This window comes from Sparus aurata, chromosome 8 (assembly GCF_900880675.1).
Source record: "Sparus aurata chromosome 8, fSpaAur1.1, whole genome shotgun sequence".
NCBI classification, from domain to species: domain Eukaryota; kingdom Metazoa; phylum Chordata; class Actinopteri; order Spariformes; family Sparidae; genus Sparus; species Sparus aurata.
Window position 1 is genome coordinate 1,901,269 of NC_044194.1, and position 23,913 is coordinate 1,925,181.

At 42.4% G+C, this 23,913-nt stretch overlaps 2 protein-coding genes across 4 annotated transcripts; one reads left to right on the forward strand and one right to left on the reverse strand.

Moving 5' to 3' along the window:
* Window positions 1-106: 106 nt before the first annotated feature.
* Window positions 107-4,288, reverse strand: faap24 (FA core complex associated protein 24). Of its 2 annotated transcripts, XM_030426669.1 has the most exons (5): window positions 4,015-4,288; window positions 3,134-3,471; window positions 2,089-2,231; window positions 1,844-1,999; window positions 107-1,359 (listed from the first exon to the last, which is right to left on the reverse strand). In XM_030426669.1, the coding sequence occupies exons 2-5, from the start codon at window positions 3,234-3,236 to the stop codon at window positions 1,108-1,110; spliced, it is 654 nt and encodes a 217-aa protein (XP_030282529.1). In that variant the 5' UTR covers window positions 3,237-3,471; window positions 4,015-4,288; the 3' UTR covers window positions 107-1,107. The 2 variants fall into 2 exon arrangements, with proteins under 2 accessions (XP_030282529.1, XP_030282530.1); XM_030426670.1 differs by lacking the exon at window positions 4,015-4,288 and having other exon boundaries at window positions 3,134-3,967.
* tdrd12 (tudor domain containing 12) lies at window positions 4,042-21,504 on the forward strand. 2 transcript variants are annotated; one of them, XM_030426661.1, is made up of 37 exons: window positions 4,043-4,181; window positions 4,461-4,518; window positions 5,640-5,795; window positions 5,894-6,030; window positions 6,164-6,283; window positions 6,455-6,510; window positions 6,679-6,764; window positions 6,984-7,158; window positions 7,364-7,428; window positions 7,513-7,628; window positions 7,716-7,781; window positions 7,888-8,002; window positions 8,123-8,202; window positions 8,626-8,676; window positions 8,812-8,892; window positions 9,075-9,135; window positions 10,002-10,109; window positions 11,835-12,020; window positions 12,206-12,359; window positions 12,487-12,614; window positions 13,186-13,377; window positions 13,686-13,814; window positions 14,172-14,289; window positions 14,396-14,535; window positions 14,673-14,902; window positions 15,401-15,482; window positions 15,807-15,988; window positions 16,688-16,895; window positions 17,281-17,373; window positions 17,554-17,726; window positions 17,933-18,226; window positions 18,454-18,518; window positions 18,887-18,965; window positions 19,095-19,208; window positions 20,727-20,880; window positions 21,084-21,144; window positions 21,248-21,504. In XM_030426661.1, the coding sequence occupies exons 2-37, from the start codon at window positions 4,495-4,497 to the stop codon at window positions 21,319-21,321; spliced, it is 4,353 nt and encodes a 1,450-aa protein (XP_030282521.1). In that variant the 5' UTR covers window positions 4,043-4,181; window positions 4,461-4,494; the 3' UTR covers window positions 21,322-21,504. The 2 variants fall into 2 exon arrangements, 1 of the variants encoding a protein (XP_030282521.1); XR_003984957.1 differs by lacking the exon at window positions 21,248-21,504 and having other exon boundaries at window positions 4,042-4,181; window positions 19,095-19,338; window positions 21,084-21,120.
* Window positions 21,505-23,913: the final 2,409 nt, after the last annotated feature.

Sequence of the window (23,913 nt, forward strand, 5' to 3'; positions counted from 1 at the left end):
GCTATAACTTGGGCTCTGGGGTTTTTATTGGGGCCACTTCGAGGTGGCAATGGGATTTCTAGAAGTGGCCAAAATAACCAGATGATTATACGCATTGCACACAGAATTTTAAATGTGCATAAGTATTTTAATAGGCAAAAACATAAATCAAGTTTTACACATACACACAACTGTTGATGGTTACTCTCCTATTTTTCTGAACTTTTACAGTCAGGTATCATATTAACAATGAAAAACAAATAGGACCTTTATCTGAGCTCATAATTCAGATTCAAAGGCCATTAATTGGTCAATTGCTCGACGCTAAACACTAAACAAAAATACATCATGGCAATACAGAATACAGTATATTACAGGGTAAACTGATAATAAGACAATTACTTTGGATGTTTTGGATCAACAATAAACAGTAGGGGAGGGGTGGCCACTCAGATTGTAGGAGTGTCACTGGTCACACCTTTAAAACCTTTTACTGTCTGATTATTGTATGTATACGTTATAAGTGTTTCATACTCAAACTATTAAATAAAAGTTAATGTAGAAGACAAAAGTCTTTCTTTCTAGATTTTCTCTCTTTTCATTTCAAATTAAAGCAAAATTAAGTTTTTATTGTGTCTGATTAGTTTATTTTGTTCTTGATACATAATTTAAGATGGAAAAACTACTGATTTTTTTCTAATGATGACAAAGTCTTGTGATTAAACAAACATCTGTTCTCAGACTGACTTGAGTTGACAAGCTCACTGAATGCCAATATAAAACAGGAGGTTGTTTTAAATGAAATTGACTGATATTTATTTAGTGTGGGTGCAAAAGTGCAGAGTGCAAAATTACAAAACAAAAAAATGTCACACTTGCCAGTGAAGTCAGTGGTCAAATCACCAAACCAAAGTCAGCTCTCTAGTTGTAGCCACGTTAGCTCAATGAAACGCAGTGTTGGTCTGTTGGCCCTTCACTTTGGTCCAGACTGAAATAGCTTAAAAACCAGGCTGACAACATAGTCAGCACTAAACAAATAAGCAGATCGTGTCCATGTGAGTTCATGTGTATCTGCATTATCTTTAAATCCAGTCCCTCCAGATTAAACACAGACCCAGAGTCCAGCCTTCAGGTTCCAGCAGCAGTGGGTCTGTGGAAGAAGTTGTGGATTTGCTGAGCAGCAGCTTGACCCACGATGGGCTCCAGCTCAGTGGGGGCGGCGTTGCAGAGCTGCTGGATGCTGGAGAAGTGCTGAAGCAGGGCCAGAGCTTTGACCCTGCCGACCCCAGGGACCTGCTGGACCAGAGCCAGAACCAGTGGGTCCAGCAGCTGAATTGAACTCCTCCTCCTGAAGGGGTTCTCCCTCCCCCCCCCGTTAACCTGGACACAATAAGAGCAAGTTGGAGTGTTTGACTCAGGTCACATCATGACTGGGTTATCAGTGTTAACTCTACACCTGCAGGCTGTGACTTTTAAACATATGTTATTAATGCCAAGTGTTGTGTGAGGAGAACTGAGCTCAGAGCCTGGCAGCTCTGGAAGAAGAGTCAGGTAGTGAAATCTGTTTGCCTCAACTCAAAATTGGGTCGCAAATCAAGCATTTTTCAGCAATTATATTCTCATTTCATCAAATTTCTCACCTTTAAAAACAGTTCAAATTAAGCATTTTTCTAGACTGTGAAGACTATGAAGCCTATAAATGTCAAACACAAAACGCTGCATTAGCAAAGAGGAACAGAGGACACTGACTGAATCACAGATATTCTACAAATGCCTTCAACGAACTTGAATCAACACATTTGATTGAGTCACCAAATCAAACTGGCATTGATTGCAGGTTTATTGTTTTGTCCTGGTTACTTACAATCTGAGTGATGAGCTGCGAGGCCTCGGTCTGCCCGCTGACTGGCAGTAGAGTCAGGCCGAGGTCAAACACCACAAACTTCTGCACAGCACTGAAGTACTGCTCGCTGAGTCTGGTGTTCTCCACCAGCACCAGCTCCTGGAAACTGCTGCTGCTCTGTAAAACAGGACAGACATGGTTCATATCAGACACAGAAAGACATACATCAAAACTGCTTCATCAGTTATTTCTTTCACCAAACTCACATTTCTGTAGCGAACCAGTTTCCTCTTGTAGCTGCTTGCTGCTATGATGTCGCACTCAGACACGTACAGGATGCAGCTTTTGTTGGGCAGGTGGAAATCAACCACACCAAGCTCACTCTCAAAGAGGATTTTCACACCTCCACCTGCAGCAGAAGTAGAGCTTGTTTTATGAGAGCATTTTCTTCACAGAGACTGTAAAATTACTGAAGTGGAGGTATTATATTTAACTTTAAAGGAAACGTTCACTCAAAATAAATATTCAGACATTAAACAATCACCTGGAGAAGTCAAGTAGTTCACAAATCATTGTTGGGGCTTCTGTTGGATTGAAGTAATTTTTGATATTTTCTAGAACCTTGGCTAACAATACAATACCTGATAACATTACATTATTATTACAGTTACACCAATCAAAATTTCCCAAAGCCCACACTGACGGTTAACATTTCTTTTCTGAACAAAAATACAAAAAAATATTAGATCTTTCTATTTTCTCTTGATTTCACAGAAGAGTCAAAATAAAAAGCAGCAGTGAAATTAAGGTATGTGTGGTTGGTAACTGTCTTTCACACAGAACTCCGCTCAGAAATCTTATTAAACACAACTCTAATGATAATAAAACATTAATATTGAATGTAAACTTAAGATTCAAGTAGCTTTTCTGACACTTTAGGGTTCATCCTTCAAATCGGCTTCAATAACATCTACTAAACAGCGCTTATTTCTGTAAAATAACTATATGTCCTGACAACAGCAGCGGTGAGCAGCGTCAGATGATGGCAGAAGTTGTCATTTCATTACATCAGTGAGCAAATCTTCAGAAAGAAAAGTGAGCCGAATTAAATCCGGAACCCTTTTGAAGGAAAAACCTGAACATTCATATATCACAGAGCTTCTTAATTTGTTCTTTATAGAAACAAACTTACATATCGACATTTTTTTAATTGGCACACGCTTTGTTGCCTCCATACACACACATGACCATACAGCAAACGTTACAAAGCTGAAAGGCTGTTAAATGTTTTTAAATAAATGACAGAATTACCTTTTAAACTTTGAATAAGTGACGAGTTTCTCCACTTCTCGCTGGTGATAACATGTCCGTAGGGAGGAACCGCGTTCAGCACAGCAGCTGCTTTAGTCTCCATGTAGCTCAACAGCGTTTCAACGTCTTAATGCGGTTAAAGACGGATGTAGTATTCTCCCCAGAGATGGTGTAAAGTCTATAGAAAGATATTAACGCAACGACCGAGTTCAAACCACGAATGTTAGCTAAACAGATTAGCGCTGTGTTTATGTTGTTGCTGCCTCCAAAAGTCTGAATTTCTTCCTCGTCCTCAGTTCATTGGTGTATGTGAGGAGCAGCTGTGTCTCTGTCACCCCCTGGAGGATCAGAGGGGACACACATCCCCCCACAGTCACACCAGTCTCATACATTCAAATAATATCTCACACTTGTAAAAGATAACACACAAATTACTACAATAATTACCAAACATGTATATACAATTTCTTATTAGTATATAATGGTAATATTTGGTGTTTTCCAGATTTGTCCATTACAGCTGTAATATGTGTTTAATATAGAAGAAAGCAAACATCATGTCTGTCATTATAAACGTCTCTGCTTTCAGCAAGTGCAGCATTATTTAACAGTTGTGGTTTCTTTGAATTAGTCTATGATTAGTGGGATTCCTGTTAGCATTAGCTTTACTTTGTATCCATTGCCAATTAGCACGTCAGCTTGCTAACATGCTAAACTGTGATGGTGAACCTAGTTTAGCATGTTAGCATGTTGAAATTAGCATCACAGAGCCACTAACGTTAAGTTAGGGTTTTATAGATATGTTCATCAGACAAAGGCAAACATTAGCTCAGACACATGAAGACCAAACCTCAAACATTCCCCTGTGAACCCAGCTTTACCTTCCGTCTGCCCTGAGGAGATTTAATGGCGGTTCGGTAGTTTAAACTGAAAATAAAATGGCGGCTCCTCAGCGACCTCTAACGGTCACGGTCAGAATGACGTTCATCTCATTTTCCGGTCTTTTCCACGGGTGACCTGCTGGACCTGCTCCAGAGCTCCAGAGCAGGTACGTTTTCCGCATTAAATTCGACGGAAACCAAACAGAAACAAACACAGAACATTACAGTAATGAACACCTGACATATTCCGCTTCATCTCACGAGCTACATGTTTAGTTTGAGGTTTTAGTGAACCGCTGTAACATCACCGCTTACGAGCTAACGTTAGCTAGCTAGCTAGCTGACAGGCGCTAATCAGTCTGAGGTGGAAAATGGACTCGAGTCTGACTTTCAGTCGTTATTCGGCGTTTAGCGTAAAATCCATTAACTTGTTGTATTTTTTGCAGGGTTCGTTGTAAATAAGTCATCTATGTGGTGACGATGCTGAAAATATCAATTTTGAAGGTGAGTGAGCTTTTCATCAAGTAGCTAAACTAAGTTACTCACTAAAGTTAGTTAACGGTTGGGAAGGTGACATTAATTAATGTATGTGACAGCAGCTGCTATTCAGCATTAAGACGCATGTTAGTGAATAAAGATATCAGGCGGTTTGTGGAGGTTTTAAAACTGTTATATAACATTAATTTGGAAGTTGCCGGTGTAATGTCCAGTAAGGCATGCTGAATATATTATAAAGTTCACCTGTCCTACACTGTGACGAGAGACAACCAACAAAAAGAGGAACAGGTTTATTGAATGTCATGAAATGTTACCTGCAAAACCCCAGTTTGTTTAACTGTAAGTCCCAACAAACCCAACAACTGTGTGCCCTATCTAACCAGAGGCTCCATTAATTATAGCAACAATTATCTATTGTATGGGTAATGTTTCAGCCAGTGTTAAGAATTGCAAGTTATAGGTGTCTTCATGTTTATTTCAAAGTTTATTTTCCCCAAAACTCTAATCTAAACAAACCAATAATCTTGAGTAATCAAACAAAGAATTCTCATTATCATCAAAAAATATTGACTAATAACTAACAACAGACACGTAGCTCAATTGGTTATTATCACGTAGTTTTCTGATGATTTGTCAAATCAATTCATGGTCTACTGTCACAGATGATCTAATGTAGACATAAATCTGTTTACTAGATAAGAGGTAAACATAGCAACCTGTCGTTTGAACCAGTGGCTGTAACATTATTAATACAATAGGTGGAACACCAACAGATTTTACAGGTGCACCTCAAAATATTAATCCAGACAGTGAATCTGTCATTACACATAAAGTGTAATATTTTAAACCTCTTTTGGTTTAATTTGGATTGTTACAATTTACAGCTCATGAAATTCAAAAATCCAGTATCAAGAAATATTATAATTTTACATAAGACCAATCAACAAAAGGATTTGTGATACAGAAATGTCGACATTGTGAAAAACATGTTCCTTTATGCACTCAATGCTTGATTGGGGCTCCTTTTGCACAGTTACTGCATCAATGCGGCGTGACGTGGAGGAGGTGAACCTGAAGCATAAATCGGTACAGTTGGACCCAGTTCCTCTTTTTTCTGGCCTTTGCAGGTTGAGGACCCGTCCTGCCTCTGGGGCCGGGTTGTCTGTGGTGACACAGAGACCACGAAACAGTACGACAATCTTCTGCATCAGATGAACCTCTTCTACCATGATGTCACTCAGGACCTGCGGAGGCTGCAGCCTACATCGTTGCAGGAGGGAGAGGTAATGAAACACCTGACCCAGCGCGGGGACACCTTTTTATGTCACCTTGATGGCGCTGAAGGTGGCTTGGATGTGCGCGTTACTATATTTCCCCTCAGGTGTGTGTGGTGTACTGGTCAGCGATGAAGTGGTGGTGTCGGGCTGTGGTGGAGTCGGTCTTTATGGACTTGGCGTCCTGTCAGGCTCATTGCCTCCTGGTGGACCACGGAGAACGGCTTGTTGTCCCCTCAGACCGGTAAGACCAGAACAGAACTAGTCATCCTCAAACCTGGACCAAAACCTGTTGCAGACCTGATTGTGTGTGTTTGTGAACGCGCACCTGTGCCGCTTGATTTTTAACTTTTACGTTCTCTTCTGGCTCTGACAAGGATCCGAGTCGCTGTGCCGCATTTCCTCGAGCTGCCCTTCTGGGTGAGGAGGTTCCACCTGGCGGGAATCAAACCCATGACCCTAAAAGTTAATGTCCTTGAGGAGAATGCAAAGCTCATGTAAGTAAAGCTCACTGTGTCATCGTACTATGGCTGGTTTTGTGTTGTACAATGTGCGCTATTGAGGGAATTCAGCCCATGAAGGTGTTAAAATAAGCTCTGAACTGCACAACATCTTCTCCTGCTTCTGCACATATTTTCACTGTGAAGTTTTCTTCCTTTCCTTCGCAGTCCGTCCAGTCAGTGGGACAGCTCTGCGACACTCTACCTGCACAACCTGCTGCAAGGTGACAACACGGCAGATCTATGAACTAAGAATACAGTTTGTTTTGTTTTATTTTTTAGATATATTTTACATCTTAGAAGCAGCATCTGATGTGTTCTAAACTGTTATGCGTTGATATTAAAACACTTTGCAGTCTTGTGCATTCACTTGAAAGATTTCCTTCCATCAGTGTCGACTCGGACGGATGCTGTGTTGCTTGAATCAGTGTCAGACTCCACCTCCATTGAGCTCTACCTGACCGTAGGCGGCATCAAGGTGAACTGACTCCACACTGTAGGATTTGACAAGACACAGACATAAATACAGAAAAGATCATGAATACAGTCTGATAATCCTCGTAATCAGTTGGATCTTGATATTGTTGACAACATCCGGCTTTCATCAGTCAGTTTGTGTATATTGTCAGTTTTAGTTTACATTTCCTTGTGCAGCTTGTTATCAGAGCTAATCGGCAGGTTTTGTCTGATTTTTCAGATCTGTGTGAACGACGATCTGGTGGCCAAGAAGTTTGCGCTTTACATGAGAGAGGCTGATGGTGACGGGCTGGATGAGCTGGACCAGTTTCCTGTCATGCTGTCCTCCAACATCTTAACTCAGACTGTCTGCACGACCTCAAACAAGCTGGCAGCACAAACACAACCACGTCCTGGTAAACACCCAGATGTCACTTCCTGTTCATGGCAGCCACCGCTATCAGTGTGTGAATGAATGTATGAATTCTTTAAGTTGCTTTAGACAAAAAGTGTCTGATAAATGTGTGATGAAGTCTGAACTGATGGTTGTTTTAATTCCAATAAGGAGTGACATATATCTGCTTCACATTCACACTGACTCTAATCTGGTTTGACCCTCAGTGATGTCACAAGGTTTGGCTGCAGCCGGAGCAGGTGATTGGCTGACGGCTCCCTTAACAACCCAGGTCAGCAGCTCTGCTCACTGTGTTACTGTCTGTTCTGGACTAAGTGTCCACCAATACTCACCTCTGAACTCTCTGCTGCTTTAGAGGCAAGAACATGAGCTGGAGGCCTCTGAGGAAGGCAGCAGGTCAAAGGTCACAGATGAACGACTGTCTCCAGGCAGCCAATCAAAGAAGGGCTCAGATACTGCAGCTGCAGAGAGGTGAGCTCAGTTTGTTGAGTGTGGCTGAGATATATCAAAGTGTATGTTTGTTTTTATCAGAGTTAACAGACCTGCTCTCATGTTCAGTGACTCATCAGAGGACACAGACTCGTCTCTGGCTGCAGCTCTGACCAAAAACCTCAGTCTGTTCAGGTGAGAGTCACACACAGTGTCTCTGATGTGATTGGCTGAAACGCAAAGCAGGTTTCATGTCCTTCTTAATATGATTGATAAATGCTGACGGAGCACTTCCCCACAGGTTCCTCAAGTTTCTGAATCCGGGCAGCAGCGACCAGCAGACGGCTGCACAGAACACGTGCACCACAGGAAGTGTTTCTCAAGGAGAGGCCGAGCTTTTAAGAGCTGATGCTCTGGTAAAGTTTTCAGTCTAAACTTGTTCACTGTGACTGGAGAGCAGATGGTTACTGTATCTCACCAGCACAGTCGTGTCAGGAATTGATAGATGATTGTTTGGTTTCTCTTTTTCTTTCCAGGGCAGTCAGCAAGAAGAGTTGAAATACATTCAACCTGAAGAGACAGCTGATGCCTCCATCACCTGCATGGGACAGGAAGTGTACGCTTCCACCACACCTTCAACAGTACACTTTATTTACTGAAGCCCTGTTCAGATAGGAATTAAAACTACTGGGGGAGGTGACGGATCACATCATTATTGTGCTCCTTTATTTAATTCATCATTCACCATTTTAAGCTCTTCATTCAGGCTACTTCTATTTTCACAAAGATAAAAAACAGATAAAAAAGGAGGCTCTTTAAAATCTACCTTGACAAAAAGTACATCAGTCTGGATGAGATTTAAATTACAGGAGCATCAGTGAGCTCACTGAAAACAGAAGTGCGATTATTACTATGGTGGGAGTCAGCATGGGGGAGAATAAATGCCTCATTTTTTGGCTAAACTGTTCCTTTAATGTTATCTGACTGAAACTTCCACCTGTTGTAACTTTACTCTTTGGCTTGATTTGTATATGTTTAGTGGAAAAAGTGGAACTGAATGTCTTGGTGAAAGCAGTGATGACGAAACAAGGTACAATAAAAGAGTCTTTCTTTCTTTTCTTTCCCAATATTAAACCTTTATCTTACAACATGTCTACATTATAGTCCAGTTGTGATCCGGTCAAGATAAGATACCATCTGTCCTGATCGTCTGTTTATTTTTCAGCGGTTCATGTGAATCAGCAGAGGGGAGACCAGCAGAAGCAGAGAAGGTGCTCAGGAGTAAAGAGGAGCGGATCTGTTTACGGTGAGCTGCAGCTCAGAGAGGAAAGATTCAGTCAGTCTGTTCTGATGAGACGAAACTGGACAAGAGAGTTTGTTGATAACGGCAGAGAACATCTGCTGGCTTGTCAGGGTTTTTTTTTTTTTTAATTCTCAGTACTAATGATATCCAGCGTGTCTGAACTGTCATTGTTTTGTCTGACGCAGCCTTTTGGACTGGTTGAACCCGGAGCCTCTGAACCCCAAACCACCTGCTGCAGACGACTGGGTATGTTCCCTGATTTCATTCTGAACTTTACAAACAAAATGTTTTTGCCGTGGTTTTGGGTTTGAATCTAGTTTTTAGTTTGTTTTCCCCTGCCTCTGTGATTCACCTGTTCATGATTAGCCTCCTTTGTATTTCTGAGCCCAACAATTACTCAAAATAATGTAGAAGCTGCAATTATTTGATACATGTTGAATATGTGACCAAACAGTAATTAAGTACTTTTGTGCTGCTGAAATGTCCTGACCCACAAATCTTGTTCTCCAGATGTAAGAAAACATGTTTGTTTGGGACAGACTCCAACAAATGTTACATCATTATGATTGTGGGTTTTTTGGTGAAAATGAAAATTGTGATGCAGAAATGATCATTCCCCCAAATCAAGAATCATAGTGTAATCATAATATCTGGATAGATTCACAGTGTGGTCTGTTTTATGATCATATCTTGCAGCTCTAGTGTTCAGGCAGCATCAGACTTGGCTTGCTCCCTCTCTTCACTTGGTTGTGTTTGTAGCAGAATGTGAAATGTGTTTTTGGGTCAGTTCTACTGATTCAGTGCCTGCAGGCTGTCTGGATGAATCTTGCTCTACCAGTTATTCCCCCTGTGATTTTGGACATATCACGAGTAATGAGTGCACACATAACGATGACTTTTAACTTGTCTGGTGGATGTAGACAAGTCTCAATGTGGAGCGGTTGTATTTGGTCCCTTTGTTTTCCCTTCTAAATTGTTAATCTGTGTTGTTTGCTGTTTGTGATTGATCTGTGTTCCCTGTGCTTTACTGTTTGTTCTCAGTTGAGTTTTTGTATTGATCCTTAGTTTTTGTTGGATTTGCGTTGATCGTCCTGCCTCCTGACTGTCCTCAGGTTGTCCCCAGTGATCCCAGGAGAAGTGGGATTCTGGTGCACTCTTCCATCCCAGTGGAGCCCTGCAGCAGCCTGGATGATGCCCCCATCACTGATGCTCTCTGCTGGGTAAACAAGAGTTTTGTTTGAGGCTTTTTCGATGTGGAAAATCTAAAATACAGATTGTTCAAGGCTGAGACATTCAGTGCAACAATAAATCCACTTAGTAGAGTAAAAATTACTTCACTACAGTTAATTCAAAAGTTCAAATATAGCTTTTACTAAAGTCTGGAAAGAGATATAGAATCAGTTATTAAGACAGTTCTGTATAGTCTTCTACTCTCAAAATAATGTTAACAGGGTAAAACAAGGCTGAGTGATATATTTACTAAACCATACATCATTTATAATGATAGTTGTCTGTATGTACCATACAAGGAAAATGTGTTCTAACTTGCACCATATTTTATTTTGTAAAATGTTTCAGTTTCTTTGATACTTTAATTAGACCTGTTTGAGTTCATATCTGTAATAATGTTGGTTGTTCAAATGTCACAACAAGTTACACCATTTATTAAAACAGCGTTTCCATCAAGAGTCACAGATGTCGTCCATATTCTGAGAGTTCTGTCCTCTACTCACTGTCAGTCAGACATTTTGTGTTTCATTTGTGTGATGCAGCTTTTAATGACTGAATCTCTTTTAATGAAGCCTGGACACTTATGGATCAACCATTATGTGTAGATTTTATTAAATCTTATTATATAATCTTTCAAATAATTTTGATGGTGTAAGTTGTAGAAAAATCAAACAAAGCATCGGTTATGACGTTCTGCTTTCAGTGTGAAAAAAATTTAATTTTACCTCTGAAATTTTCTTTTAACAACATTTTTTTAACATCATTATAGTGATTAATAATGCCTGTGCTCGGGTCCGATCACGTATAAATACATAACCTCATCGTGATCCATCCTGCGGCCTCTCTGCCACTCGCTTCCAAAACAAATGCAAGCGCTGTGGACACATTCTAACATATATCTTTACAACATCAGGCGCAGTTGCAGTTGACATGTGAGCAGGATTAAATGTTGGCTGATTGGTTCAGACAACAGACAGTCTGTGTTATGATATCCTCAGAGTACAGATGCAACAGATCGTTACAACAACAAACCTTGTTGCTACCTTGAATAACGTCTCTGCTCTGCTGTAAGTCTGCGCATACGTTAGAAAGCACGACTATAAATGACAGCGGAGACTCACACTTAGCTGAAATAAAACAAGTGCAAATAATATTTGGTTTTATTCAGTTGAGGCAGGTGATGTTGTTGGGGTGGTGGTGGATGGTAAGTGTGTGACCGGCACAAGATCGGATATATCTGACGCTTACCGCTGGTCAACTGTCATAAACGAACATGATGAAAACCTTCTGACTTTAGCTGATGGCCAGTCAGTCGGTGCCTCTCTACTCTGTAGTGGTTGCTGACAAAAATGAGACTGGTAAGAATATAGATGTTTGATAACATCTCATACTGGACCTAAAGATGGTGCCAGAAATCTCAAGCTGCAAAGTAACTAGTAACTAAATGTATCAAAGTAAAAGCCATCGAGAGGAAGTTTCACCAGGTATCAGAGGTCAATGTAGTGACTGGCAGCTGTGGAGACTGAATTCAGAAGGTGTTGAGTGGGCTGCTGATCCAGCTGATTAACAGCAACTGTCACCGACACAAAAGCTGGTGATGAAGTGGGACTTAGGCCAGGATGATGTAACACACTTGAGCTGTTATAATATGTATCAGGGAAAGATGTTGTTGAGCTGCATGTTTGAATTTCACACGGCGACCGCTCTGTCTCCAGATGCTGCGGAGGAAGCAGCACCTCACTCTGTCTCCAGCTGAGTGTTACAGCTGGCCAGCTGTCGCTCGAGGATGCAACACCGTCATCATCTCCCACAACGCTGACCAGCCGCTCAGCTACCTCGTCCCGCTCCTCACCCACATCCTGCTCAACTCCATCTACGCCTCCCGCACCTCCAGCACAGGGGTGGGTATCAACACCTGACGGGACGCCATGTATGATAGCGGATGAAAGGCTTCCACGTCTGGTTCTAATGTTAAACATCATTACATTAAACTTGTCACATATTTTTACCACATCTCCCTTTACTGGCACCATTCATTGATTGTATTCAGGGGATAGTGCTCTTATTTTTTTATGTTTGTGTCCAGCCCATCGCGGTGCTGCTGTGTCCAGGCTGGGAGAAGATCCAGGCAGTGTATGACCTGCTGGAGGAGATGAGGGTCATCCAAAGCCTCCACCCTGTCACTGTGCTGCTGGGCATCGGCAAAGACGAGCCCAAGGCTGTCAGGATCCCCAAAAACTGTGAGCCAAGCACAATCTCAATCTGCTCAGCTAATAACTACAAATGGATTTACTTATTTTAAGTTAGATTGTTCTACACTAAGTAAGTCGTATAACTTCCTAATTGTTTTGTTTTAATTTGTACCAGGCCTGCTGTTGGTGACCACTCCCTTCAGTCTGGTCCGTCTGCTGTCCTCCCACTGCTTCCTGTTCCTGCGTCTGTACCACCTGGTGCTGGACGAGGCCGACCAGCTCTTCACTCTCGCTCCAGACGAGGTGATGGTTCGCTTCTCACTGAGCTGCAGCAGCTGCCAGCATGTTGGCTGGAAATTATGTGATGTGATCAGTAACGCACAGAGGAGACTTTCTGACACTGCTCTCTGTCTGTCTGCATTGAGAGATACAACACACACATTTCCAGAGGGGAAGCAACAAATTTGTTCACCGACTAACCCAGTAACACTGGAACAAAGCACATACCTAGAGCACAGAGCAGTAACTGCCGGGCCAGGTAGCCTTTTCAGACTGATGTACATCCATGAACGCTGTGTGTGTGTGTGTGAGATTGTGGCACTAAATGAGATGTTTATTTGTATATTTATTAGACTAAATAGCTGAGTAAGCTTGTTGAATAGCAACCTATTCACTAACACATCTCCCAGCTGGCCAGTGAGAGCTACGAGGTGGTCGGCGTCAGTGTTGTCAGGCAGTTCACATCCATATGTTTTGGAGAGGAGTCACTCTTGAGGGAGTCTCGAAGGATGGATACTTTCAAAGTATAGCTTACTCTTGCTGTTTTCTCCAATCATACAAACCCCAGCTGTAAACATGATTGTTCTCCTGGTAGATGGCGACCATCCTGCAGCATTTCCAGAAGATCACCTTGAGTGGGGAGAAGGGATCCTGTTCTCAGCAGCTGGTCGCTGTGGCCAAAAGGTGGACCAGTCACATGGAGAGTTTGGTAGCCAATCACATGCCACACCCCTGCATTGTCACGACTGTCCTTGAGGAAGCTGCTCTCTATGGTAACGTCCAGCAGGTCAGTCTCAAGGAATCAACCATAGATATGTTGTTATGTTGTTGATCTGGTTCACTGGTTTTGGCCTACAGAATTTAAGATGTGTGCAAATAAGATGCGAAAAGTGCAGTTAAGTCATTTATTCCTAATTAAAATTACTGTAATTGATCTAATAATAATAAGTCAAAATAATTGTGAATTACACTAAAAAGTAAAATATTACCTCTGCACCCACTGTACATTTAAAATCCGGGTGAAGCTGCTGTCATTAGTTGTCGTGTCGACTAATGCTCAGCTGTTTGTTCTGGTGATGATGTTTCCTCTCACAGAACATCCTGGTGACTCTGGAGAGCAGTAAGATCTCAGTGCTGTTGGGTGCGTTGGATTTTAACCCCGATGTCGCCCAGAAGACTCTGATCATAGCCAGCTCTGCTCAGGAGGTGGAGGATGTGTTCAAGGTGAGTACACTGCATCTATAACTAGAATACCATACCACAGCAACAGTCCCTTTTATCTGCATTGTACTCACTCAGAGAGCCACCAGTGGTTTCATCAAGATCCATATTATGAAATAATGTAGAATAATAAAAAGTCAGAAAAAATCTGTCTTAAAGATTAGACCAAAGTAGTCCGAAAATGCCAGAAAACAATGCAGCAACCAAAACTCCTCCGTCATCACCACTCTGAATCCACATGCATCTCCAGATTACAATAGATTAGGTGAGATTTGAGTGCACTGATGTCAGCTGACTGTAGAAAGAGAAACCCCAGGGAACAGTTTCTTAAAGTTTAACAGCGTCTTTTCTAATCTTCAGGCCGTGAGCAACCGAATAGCATTCTGCCTCAAGACCCACGAGGGGTTAACTCACCAGTTTGACTTTGTCGTCCAGCAGTGGAGGAAAGTCATCGGCCCCAGAACTCATATTATTCTGGGTAAACATGGAGAACATCATCCACAAGAAAGATAATTGAATTTCTTCACTGAAAATAAAATATCCTGTTTTGTTCACTGTGGTTGTGTTTGACTTTTGACCGCCAGTGACCACCAACGAGTGTCTTAAGTGTCTGGGAATCAGAGATGCGACTTGTGTCGTCCACTACGACTTCCCCACTTCCCCCAAAGTATTCGGCAGCAGACTCTTCTGCATGGCTGACAACTTCAGGAACTTCTCAGGACGAGTAAGAAAAACAGATGGGATGAACATGATGCATTAAATCATTGTTTCTGTGTGAATGATGAATGCATTAACTGAACCACAGTTTCAGCATCAACGGCTAAAAGGTGCTGGGATGATTTCTGTGGTTTCTTCTCCAAGGTTTCCTCCCAAAATCAAACGGAGAACTGCTCTCCAGTCATCCGGTCTATGCTGCTGATATCTGAGAAGAACGCCCGTCATGTAGTCGGGGTTCTGCGTTACCTGGGGCGGACCAACGCCCCGCTGCCTCCTGAGCTGCTGTCCTTCGCCCAGAGTGTCCAACTCGTCCGGGAGGACCAGAAGACTGACAGGCCTCTCTGCAGCTACCTGAAGAGCTTTGGAGTGTGCAGGTCGGCTTTTACACCTCAAGTAATGATAAACTGAGAGGACGAGCCAGCAGGTCTAAACAGTCCAGAGCTGAAACACTCGCTTAACTAACAATGTCAGTTTGCAAAAAGAATTACCAAGACTATTCCTTTAAAAGTCCAGCGTGTACTGTGCGATTTAGGAGGACTTATTGAAGAATCGGGTGTTTGTCAGCTTAGAGGGAATCTTTTATTATCTCCAGAGGGAGCAGACTCCACCATGTGGTACCAACGTACGTTTCTACAGTAGTCCACAACAGACAAACAAAACACTGACACCCTTCTGAGGGACATTTCATGGTTTTTTGGGGGGTTTTGTTTGCATTTTTAGGAACCACTTAAGCCTCAAGTCTTTAATCAGAAATCCCAAACATCATCAAACAATGATTTCATATTAAGGACACCCCATTGTAGCTTTGTCTTTCTTTTCTTTTTAAGTCTGACGATGAGCCGTGTTATATGATTGTGTGTTTTGTTTTGCAGAGACAGCAGTGTGTGTCCCGACCGGCACACATTCATTTCCCACCTGGATCAGTCTGTGCTTCCTGCCACAGGAGTCATAGAGGTGAAGGTGTTCAAATCTGTGTCTCTCCTGCAGACTTCATCTTAAATGAAGACACTCTGATACGTATTAATTAGTATAAAATGCATACACCTTACAATTTACACTGTTTCTTAGTCTAAATTTCATTATTTGAGGTAATACTCAGAGGTTTTATATCAAATAAATGTTCCTGTGTCACTTTATATTATTTCCTTACACATTTTCTGCCGTCATCCGTATTGATTACACACAAATATCTATTCACATTTTTAATGAAACTCCCAGTTGTGTCATCTGATGCTACCCTGCGGTAATTTGGGACTGCGTTGTGTTGGATGCTTCCAGGTTGTGCCTCTCCACATTAAGACTGCATCAGTGTTCTACGGTCGGATTGTCCAGAAGGAGGAGGGCGGTTTCCAGAGCATGGAGTCTGAGATGACTTCTTATTATGCCGAAAAGAAATCTGGAGCCAAGGAGTTGCTGGAGGGAGGCTTATATGCCGTGCAGGAGAATGAGCTCTTCCACAGGTACGGCATGAAACCTAAATGTAACTTTATCACACTGGGGGAGCTTTGTGGATTTGAAGCCTAAAGCTTAAATGCTGTTTGTGTCATGATATCCTCTGTCAGTGAAGCAGAACAGCCAAATAACTCGTATTATATGCTGCGTCCCAGACAAGTCGGAACTTGAATATTACTGACCTCCGACTCGAAAAAGTACAATGGAACACCGCACGAAGTCAGATTTTGTATTTGTGAACATGGGCCACATTTTCCCCCCTTAGGAGGGGGTGTGGTGTGTATGTGAGTATTTACAGTATTTGTAAAATGTTAGAGGATGAAATGTTTAGATATGTTTGCTGTGGTGCTGTAAAGCTCTGTAAAATAAAGTGTAATTCCTCCATTTCATTTATAATGCAAAGAAGCTGCACTGCTGAGCTCTCAGTTGTGTGTACACTTGCTAAAGATAAATCATTTTTTGGGGTCAGCGCAAATTTTTATTGACATCTTGGACCTGGAAAACTATGAGGTTGGAAGTTGGAAATTTCAACTAGGAAACTCAAAACTCCAACACAGTCTGGAACGCACCATAGTGTCCGCTAAATGCGGTTCCTGTTTGGTTAGCGGCCTGCCTCAAATAAGTTTAGAGGCTAATTACTATTATTTGATTGTTTTGTCTGTCTGGATTAGAGCATCACAGAAAAATGTATGTGCTCGTTGAGGCAGGGTGAAGCTCCTGTCCGTTCCAGACAGAGGTGACCGGCTGTTTTTCAGCGTCTTCGCTCGGTTTATTGACATTGGAAAGGAGGAGGAGGTCAAATCCCATCAGATCCTTCAGCTCCCGGAGCAGTTTCACTCTCTGCCCGACCAGGCCGTGGAGATCATCGTCTGCAGGGTCAAACCCACCGACGCCGAGACCAACTGGCACCCCAAGGTTTCCTGCTCATCTTCTCACTCTGCCCTTAAAACACAACAGAGCTGTGCTTTACATCAGCTGGCAGAGCTCTTAATAATAATGCATTTTAAATTGTAGGCACCTTTCTAAGCACTCAAGGACACCACACATAACAACAACATTACAACAAGAGACAGGAGAACATTTAGTGAAAATGAGGATAAAAATAAAAAAGAAGATGCAATTACATGGTGCCAGCTGCCCGAAGCTCAACTCTGGCTCTTTACAGACAGAATAATGAATCTGCAGGTGCTGATCAGATTTATGGCTTCTACTGTCCTGGACTTCAACAGGAAAAGTTCAGTCCTGTGTAAAACAAGCAGTCGTGTGATGATCATGTGATTGATCTTTTTTACGTTCACAGGTCACCAGAGCGATCAGCCAGAAGATCCGAGGTCTGCAGCACCGAGCCAGAGCCGTCTTCAGTCTGGGAAACACTGTTTTTGTTGACCCCATGGTAGGTGTTTACCTGCCGATCATCTCCTCATCCAGTCAGTGATAGACTGTTGGATAAATAAAGTGTCTGAATGAACAACCGATCACTCAGTTTATGTGTTGTAGACCGTTCAGTTTACAGTTTTCTTGACTGTTTTGTGACAAATGTCCACCAATAAACTTTTTTAAATTTTGTTTTTAGGTCCGTGTGACGCAGGTGCCAGGTATGAAAACTGTGATCAACGAATACAACGTGCAGTCGGAGATCCTGAACACTGGGATGGCAGTCAGCAACCCGGAGCATCTGGACCTGCTGAGGGCGTTCTGCCAGGAGAGCAAGACCGGCAGCAGTAAGGAGGCGGGTCAACTTTCTGGGTAAGGAAACAATCAACTGTGCTAGCAGTGAACTACAGCTTTGTTTACACCAAAGTACTGAAGGTTACCTGTGGTGAGGTGGTTGGAGGTGGGTAGGTTTCTGGAACAGTTCTTGGAAATAGAAATGCAAAAATAACTGACCTGAACTGAACCAGACCGCTTGGTGGAAACTATGATGATTGAAACAGCATTTAGTTGTTTTGTAGGTTGGAGGATGGTCCGGAGTCTCTTGAGGTCCGGATCAAGGCTGAGGAGAAACTTCTGGCAGAAGCCTTCAGAGCAGCCGAGGTCAGTCAGCTTGCTGTCCTTCCTGAACTCGAACCATGTGAGCCACCGAGTCCAGCATCTTTAGTAAACCAGTCCCTCCTCCCAGTACCACCAGTGGCTGAACACCACCTGGTGCCAGTGTGTGATGAGAACTCGCTGCTGGCTGACTGGACAGCTGCTGCACAGAGAAACAGCCACACTGCTGACCTGAGGTCAGCTGAGCTGATGATGAGGTTGGTGTGTTTACTGAGGAACTCGGAACACATTACAGATAAACAGCATCACAACAGTTCAGTCACAGAAAACAATCTTCAAACACCCTCAAACCAATTTAGTTACAAATGTTATAAACTATTAGAAGGTAGAAATATTAACTATTTACTAGTAATTAATGTCTGTAGCTTCCGATTGTTGGTTTTAATGGGGAGCTGAACAGAAACTTTGTGATTCTGGTTCACAGGAACGGCGATGGAAGAGAAGTTTGGCTCACGACCAGCCGGGCTGCTCAGAACCCCTGTGAAAATGGTAAAGGCTAAATAAAGTTCTATCTTAGTCCAATCTTAAAGAATTATTGGCCTTTTTATTTATCGTGTTGATTATTAAATATAAAGAACTGTAATTACTGTACTTTATGTTTTTGTGACACTTTCAGGCAACTTTAGATTCAACTTTAGATTTTTTTTGGTTTATTCCTAAAACTAGACGAAATAAATAAAAGATGCTGATAAAATATTTCACATGAGTAAATTAAAAAATAAATTAAAAGAACAGCCATTGTAAGAGTAAGAATTATGTTGCCTGAGACAAATATCACAGTGAGTGATCATGATTTGTCTCCACAGCTAACACGCAGTAAACTGTGTGTGTGTCTGTGTCTGTGTGTGTGTGTTCAGGTGTGCCTGCAGGTGATGAACAAGGCGACCAACAGCAGCTCCACAGCGCTGAGACAGACTGTGAAATCTCCACAAAAAGGTACAAGAGAGCTTATCTGCAGTAGATGACCCAGACTTGGTGTGTCCTAGACAAATACAACCTTTTAATTTAATTTAAGTCAGTTGTTGTGACTAAAGTGTGAACGTCTGTCCTCTGGTTGTTTGTCAGTTTCCACCCTCAGGTCCGCTGGCACCAGACATCCGACTCTGTGATCGTAACGGTGAAGCTGATGAACCCAGAGAGCCAGCGCTGTGATTTCTACCCTGACAGAGTCGTTTACAGGTCCGTCAGGAGCAGGCCGCCACTGATCGCTCACTTACTTCACATCACATCCAACATTCAGTGGAGCTTTTTATCCAGAGCACTTTACACCGGTGGGAGCGGGTACATGTTCAGCATGGCTACCTTCTGTGTGAGTTAAACACACACAAACATGAGTCACATGGTGGCCAGTGAACAACTTCATCTACAAAGTCCACTACGTGAAGTTATTCTGTAATGTTGTTTCACAGCTGAAGAACTAATCAGATTAATTGGTGACATCATGTGTTATCAGATGTTAGTACAGACAGAGATTCAGTTCAAGATCACAAACAGTTCATTAAGAAAAAAGTGATGATTTTTCTTTTTACTGTCGCTGTTCTGATGGAGTGAAACCCGACAGTATCTGCACACTTCTCTGTGACTTCAGTTGGATCTGTTTTTGGCATAAGCTTCTCAGCTACTTTAGTCTGTAATAAAATGTTTTACAATCCATATTTAGTGTCATATGATTATTGGTTGTCATCATGCCATTTGGTCAAGACCTCAGCGGGGGGTCGCGCCATCTGACGATTTCAGTGATCGATCTTGAAGGCTTCCACAATTTTCTTTCCATTAGCATTACTATTACTTTTATTTACAAACTGCACATCATGACTTGGACCCGCAGATCCAAGTGATGTGGTCAACTAGATGGCTGATGCTGATTGGATGAATTACTTACGTGACTTCTCTTTGGGTGTCCTATTATAAACAACACATCGAGAGTTACGGTGAGCAACATGGTGGATGAGGAGCCTGTGCCAAAAACGGTCTTTAATACAATAATGTGTCTAATTACTGGGCATTTCAAAGCTGAGAAGAAAGACTATCAGTAATGTGCACAGAATGACATAGTGGGTACAGGAAAGTATTGGAATAAGAAGAACAGTGTGGAAAGTTGAGAAAATTACATCACGTAACTGTAATGCAGCTTTTAAAACCAGGATGTGGCGATCGCTGGCTTCATACTTGCACCTTCAAGTTTCTCTGTTACTGAACTAAAACTAAGATGAGCTCAGCTGCCTCGTTAACTCATAAAATAACTCAACAGACAAAAAAAAAAAAAAGTTCAGCAAAACCATCTTGGTTTGTCTTTCTGCTCAAAATAAATCCGAGTTAGATGTGAAAGAATTCTGCGTCCGTTTGCCTTCGGACTTTTTCCAGCAGTGTAATATTTCTGTAAAGGTCCAGTGTGTAGGATTTGGTGGCATCTAGCGGTTCTGAGGTTGTAGAAAGTTACCAGCTAAATAATGCTTAACCTCATCATCCTCTAAAAATGCGAGAGGCCGTCTCCAGCGTTTGGTTTGTCTGTTCCGGGCTTCTGTAGAAACATGGCGGAGTCTGTGGAGGAGGACTCGCAGATATAAAGTCTCGTTATTAGGGAACCCAAACAAAACAATTCTGAGTTTCAGTACTTCACAGCCTGTATGCACCTGCAACAAAACTGAACTCCATGAGTGCAACAAACGGTGATCAGATGGTGTTGGTTGTGTTCAGTGGCAGAGTGAACGGACAGATGTACAGAGCCGACCTGGAGCTTCAAGCCAACATCGCTGCTGACCGCTGCTGCTGGGAAATGAAGTCCAATGAGCCGGTTCTCAAACTGGTCAAACAGCAGCAGGGACGCTGGGAAAGACTCCTCAGGAACAAGGTACCGGAGGTCGTTTTGTTCCGTCCACAGCAGAAATAGATATTTCTACTCAGGGAAACTAAGAAATACGTTAATCTATGTTTTTAAATTACAATACTTGTTGCTGCGTCCATGGGAGATATTTTACAGAATTAATTTTAATCTGCACAAAATTAAGGAAAAAACAAAAGATGAATTTCTGTTAATTTTATTTCTTCACACAGAATATTTTTGTAAGTTACAACATGAGCTACTTTGACGAGGATGAAGACAGAATCCCGAATGGTGAGAAAACACAGATGCTTGAAGACGATGATTTACAGTCTTTGACACCTGCTGTCGCGCTTAATTGATCTGTGGTCTGTAATCTTTGTTGTTTGGTCTTCAGGTCTGAGCTTCGTGGAGGACACCGGAGAGGATAACTGCTATGTGAATGCAGAGAGCGGCAGTGAGAGCGACTAAAGATCACTCACGTCCAAGAGGCGTCTTCAGTTCTAACCAACCGGAGGGGAGATGGAGTCAGCTGAACAACCATTCACACCTGGGCTCACCTAACCTTAGCAACCCACATGACGACCCACAAGTGGCCCTAACGACTCTGAAACTCAGAGCTCATGTGTCCTTCTTGACTCTGTAAGGACACTCCCACACAGAGTTTAAAGGGATAGTTCGTGTTTTTTGAAGTGGGGTCATATAAAGTACATATCTATAGTCGATCTGTTTCCTACCGTAATCACTGATCAGCGCAGCCTCAGTTTGGAGCAGCAGAGAGCCGCTCCAGCCCAGACGCTCAGCTTTGTACTGCAGTGAACGGGTCCAGAGAAAAAGAGAAATCAACCACCTAAAACAAGGCTCACCTAAAAAAATCTATATCAGGTCAAGTGTATGTTGCATAGGTAAAATTCACACCGCTTTACATTGCCGTCAGATCGCGCTTTCTTTTGGCACTACATTTTCTCAACCGCAGAACCTCCGTATCCCTACGCATTAGCGTAATTGGGCAACAGCTGATCTGCGAGCGGCGGAATACAGCGTGAGGCCCAGCTGCTGGACCAGAGGTTTACTTTCGATAAAAACGAAACTTAACTCTCCGTATCCTTCCGCATTAGCGCTCATGCGTAGGGATACGGGGGTTCTGCGGTTGAGAAAATGTAGTGCCAAAAAGCGCGGTCTGACGGCGAATGTTTTAGGTGAGCCTTGTTTTAGGTGGTTAATTTCGCTGCAGTACAAAGCTGAGCGTCTGGGCTGGAGCGGCTCTCTGCTGCTCCAAACTGAAGCTGCGCTGATCGGTGATTACTGTAGGAAACAGATCGACTATAGATATGTACTTTATATGACCCCACTTCAAAAAACACGAAATATCCCTTTAAAATCCTGCAACTCCCCTCCAGTTAGATAAACCTGAAGAAGCCTCTTGAGATGAGAAGTGAAACATCTTCCAGAAACTGAAACACGCCCAGTTACCTACGATACAGCACCTAGAAATATGTTTAAGAAGCGTAAATAGATGATAATGATTGTAATAATAACAACAATGATGATAATGCATAAATACACCAGTTAATTTGGAAAGTATTATTTTGAGATGCAGCTTTTAATTTAGTCGTTTTAATTAAAGGTACATTTCACCTGTGTTTTATGTGGCTGTCCATTCAGTGCTGGTGATAAATGTAGTCAGGTGAAGCAACACATTCCCTGGTGCTACACTGACGGAGGAAACTGACACCCATCATCAGCAGTGAGGTTCACACAGCTCTGTTACCTTCATGGCATGTCTATCAAGTAAACTTAAATACAGGAGAGACGCACATAACGTCTGCTGAGCTGGCACTGCAGTGGCTCCACATTCACTGGGTGTCCAAAGGTCGCGCTGCCCTTCCACGAGCAACACGGTTGAAAAACCTGCCTGACCAAAATCAATCTTAAATATCTCGCCAAGCTCGGTGCGTGTGGAGAGGCAGTCCGCCGCTCATACACCCGTCCTGTCCGCTCTGCCGCGCCCAGAGACACAGCTGCCAAAGTTATCTCTGTGATTTAGAAAAAGTAAGGAGTACAGGAGCGCGTCTTCTCATGCTGTTACCATAGTTACCTCTCTCTCCACAGCGCTGTCAGCGAAGGTTAGAATCACCAGCTGAGACGTTACATCATGAGAACTGTCCTGTAGTACCGACCGTTTATCTCCTCAGTTTTGCCTTAAAGTGAAATTCTAGCCAAAAAACAACCTAGGCTTTATTTGTAATTGAATATGAGTCAAACTTTCATTTAAAAGCATAATTTCCTTTTGTTTTCAGGCAAGCTAATTTTCAATGGAGTGCAGGGGCACTCTGACGATAGCATCAAAATCTCATATAATGTCTCATATAGGGTCTCTACACATGAACACGAGCATTGAGAACATTGCGACCCAACAGGCAGGAGAGTAATGGTGGACCGCTCCTCAAGCCTGCCTGTTCGGTCGCACTCGGGGATCGACACTTTTTGTCTGCCATGACGGCGACGCGCCGAGTTGTTCAAAAACCTTCTTTTTAGTAAACTCTGTGTACACAAACAATGTTCTCAATGCTCATGTTCATGTGTAGAGACCCTGGTGATACTACCAGCAAAGTTTCATGTTGTGTCGAGACTTCTTAGTGTTTTAAAAATAGAGATTTTGATGCTATCGCTAAAGTGCCCGTAGCACTCCCATTGAAAATTAGCTTGCCTGAAAACGAAATTACGGTAAATCTTAAAAGTGCCTCTTTCGTCATAATTATGCTTTTACACGAAGGTTTGACTCATATTCAATCACAAATAAAACCTTGGTTGCCTTTTTGGTGAGAATTTCACTTTAACTTATCATTCAGAAGTGAACATGTGTCGTGGCTGCAGGAAAATGACACCACACACGTCTGGATAGGTCTTTCTATGTTCAGTTTGCAACCGGGCTGCATTTTTCCAATAAAAAAACAAAACAAATGAAAGAACGTCTGCCGCTGCACAACCAAAAAGTGAAGAGGCTTTGTTGTTCCCAGTCACTGTTCAGGTAACGGAGGAACAGGAGGAATAATAACTGTG

What these genes read in the sequence shown, in the direction of transcription:
- faap24 (XM_030426669.1), bottom strand. Translation starts at nt 3,236, where the DNA reads ATGGAGACTAAAGCAGCTGCTGTGCTGAACGCGGTTCCTCCCTACGGA. An exon ending in ACTTATTCAAAGTTTAAAAG is followed by an intron (nt 2,232 to 3,133) that starts GTAATTCTGTCA and finishes CTTCTGCTGCAG; the next exon opens with GTGGAGGTGTGAAAATCCTC. An exon ending in CGCAGCTCATCACTCAGATT is followed by an intron (nt 1,360 to 1,843) that starts GTAAGTAACCAG and finishes TATTGTGTCCAG; the next exon opens with GTTAACGGGGGGGGGAGGGA.
- tdrd12 (XM_030426661.1), top strand. Translation starts at nt 4,495, where the DNA reads ATGCTGAAAATATCAATTTTGAAG. An exon ending in TCACTCTCGCTCCAGACGAG is followed by an intron (nt 12,615 to 13,185) that starts GTGATGGTTCGC and finishes TTCTCCTGGTAG; the next exon opens with ATGGCGACCATCCTGCAGCA. An exon ending in AAGAGCTTTGGAGTGTGCAG is followed by an intron (nt 14,903 to 15,400) that starts GTCGGCTTTTAC and finishes TTTGTTTTGCAG; the next exon opens with AGACAGCAGTGTGTGTCCCG.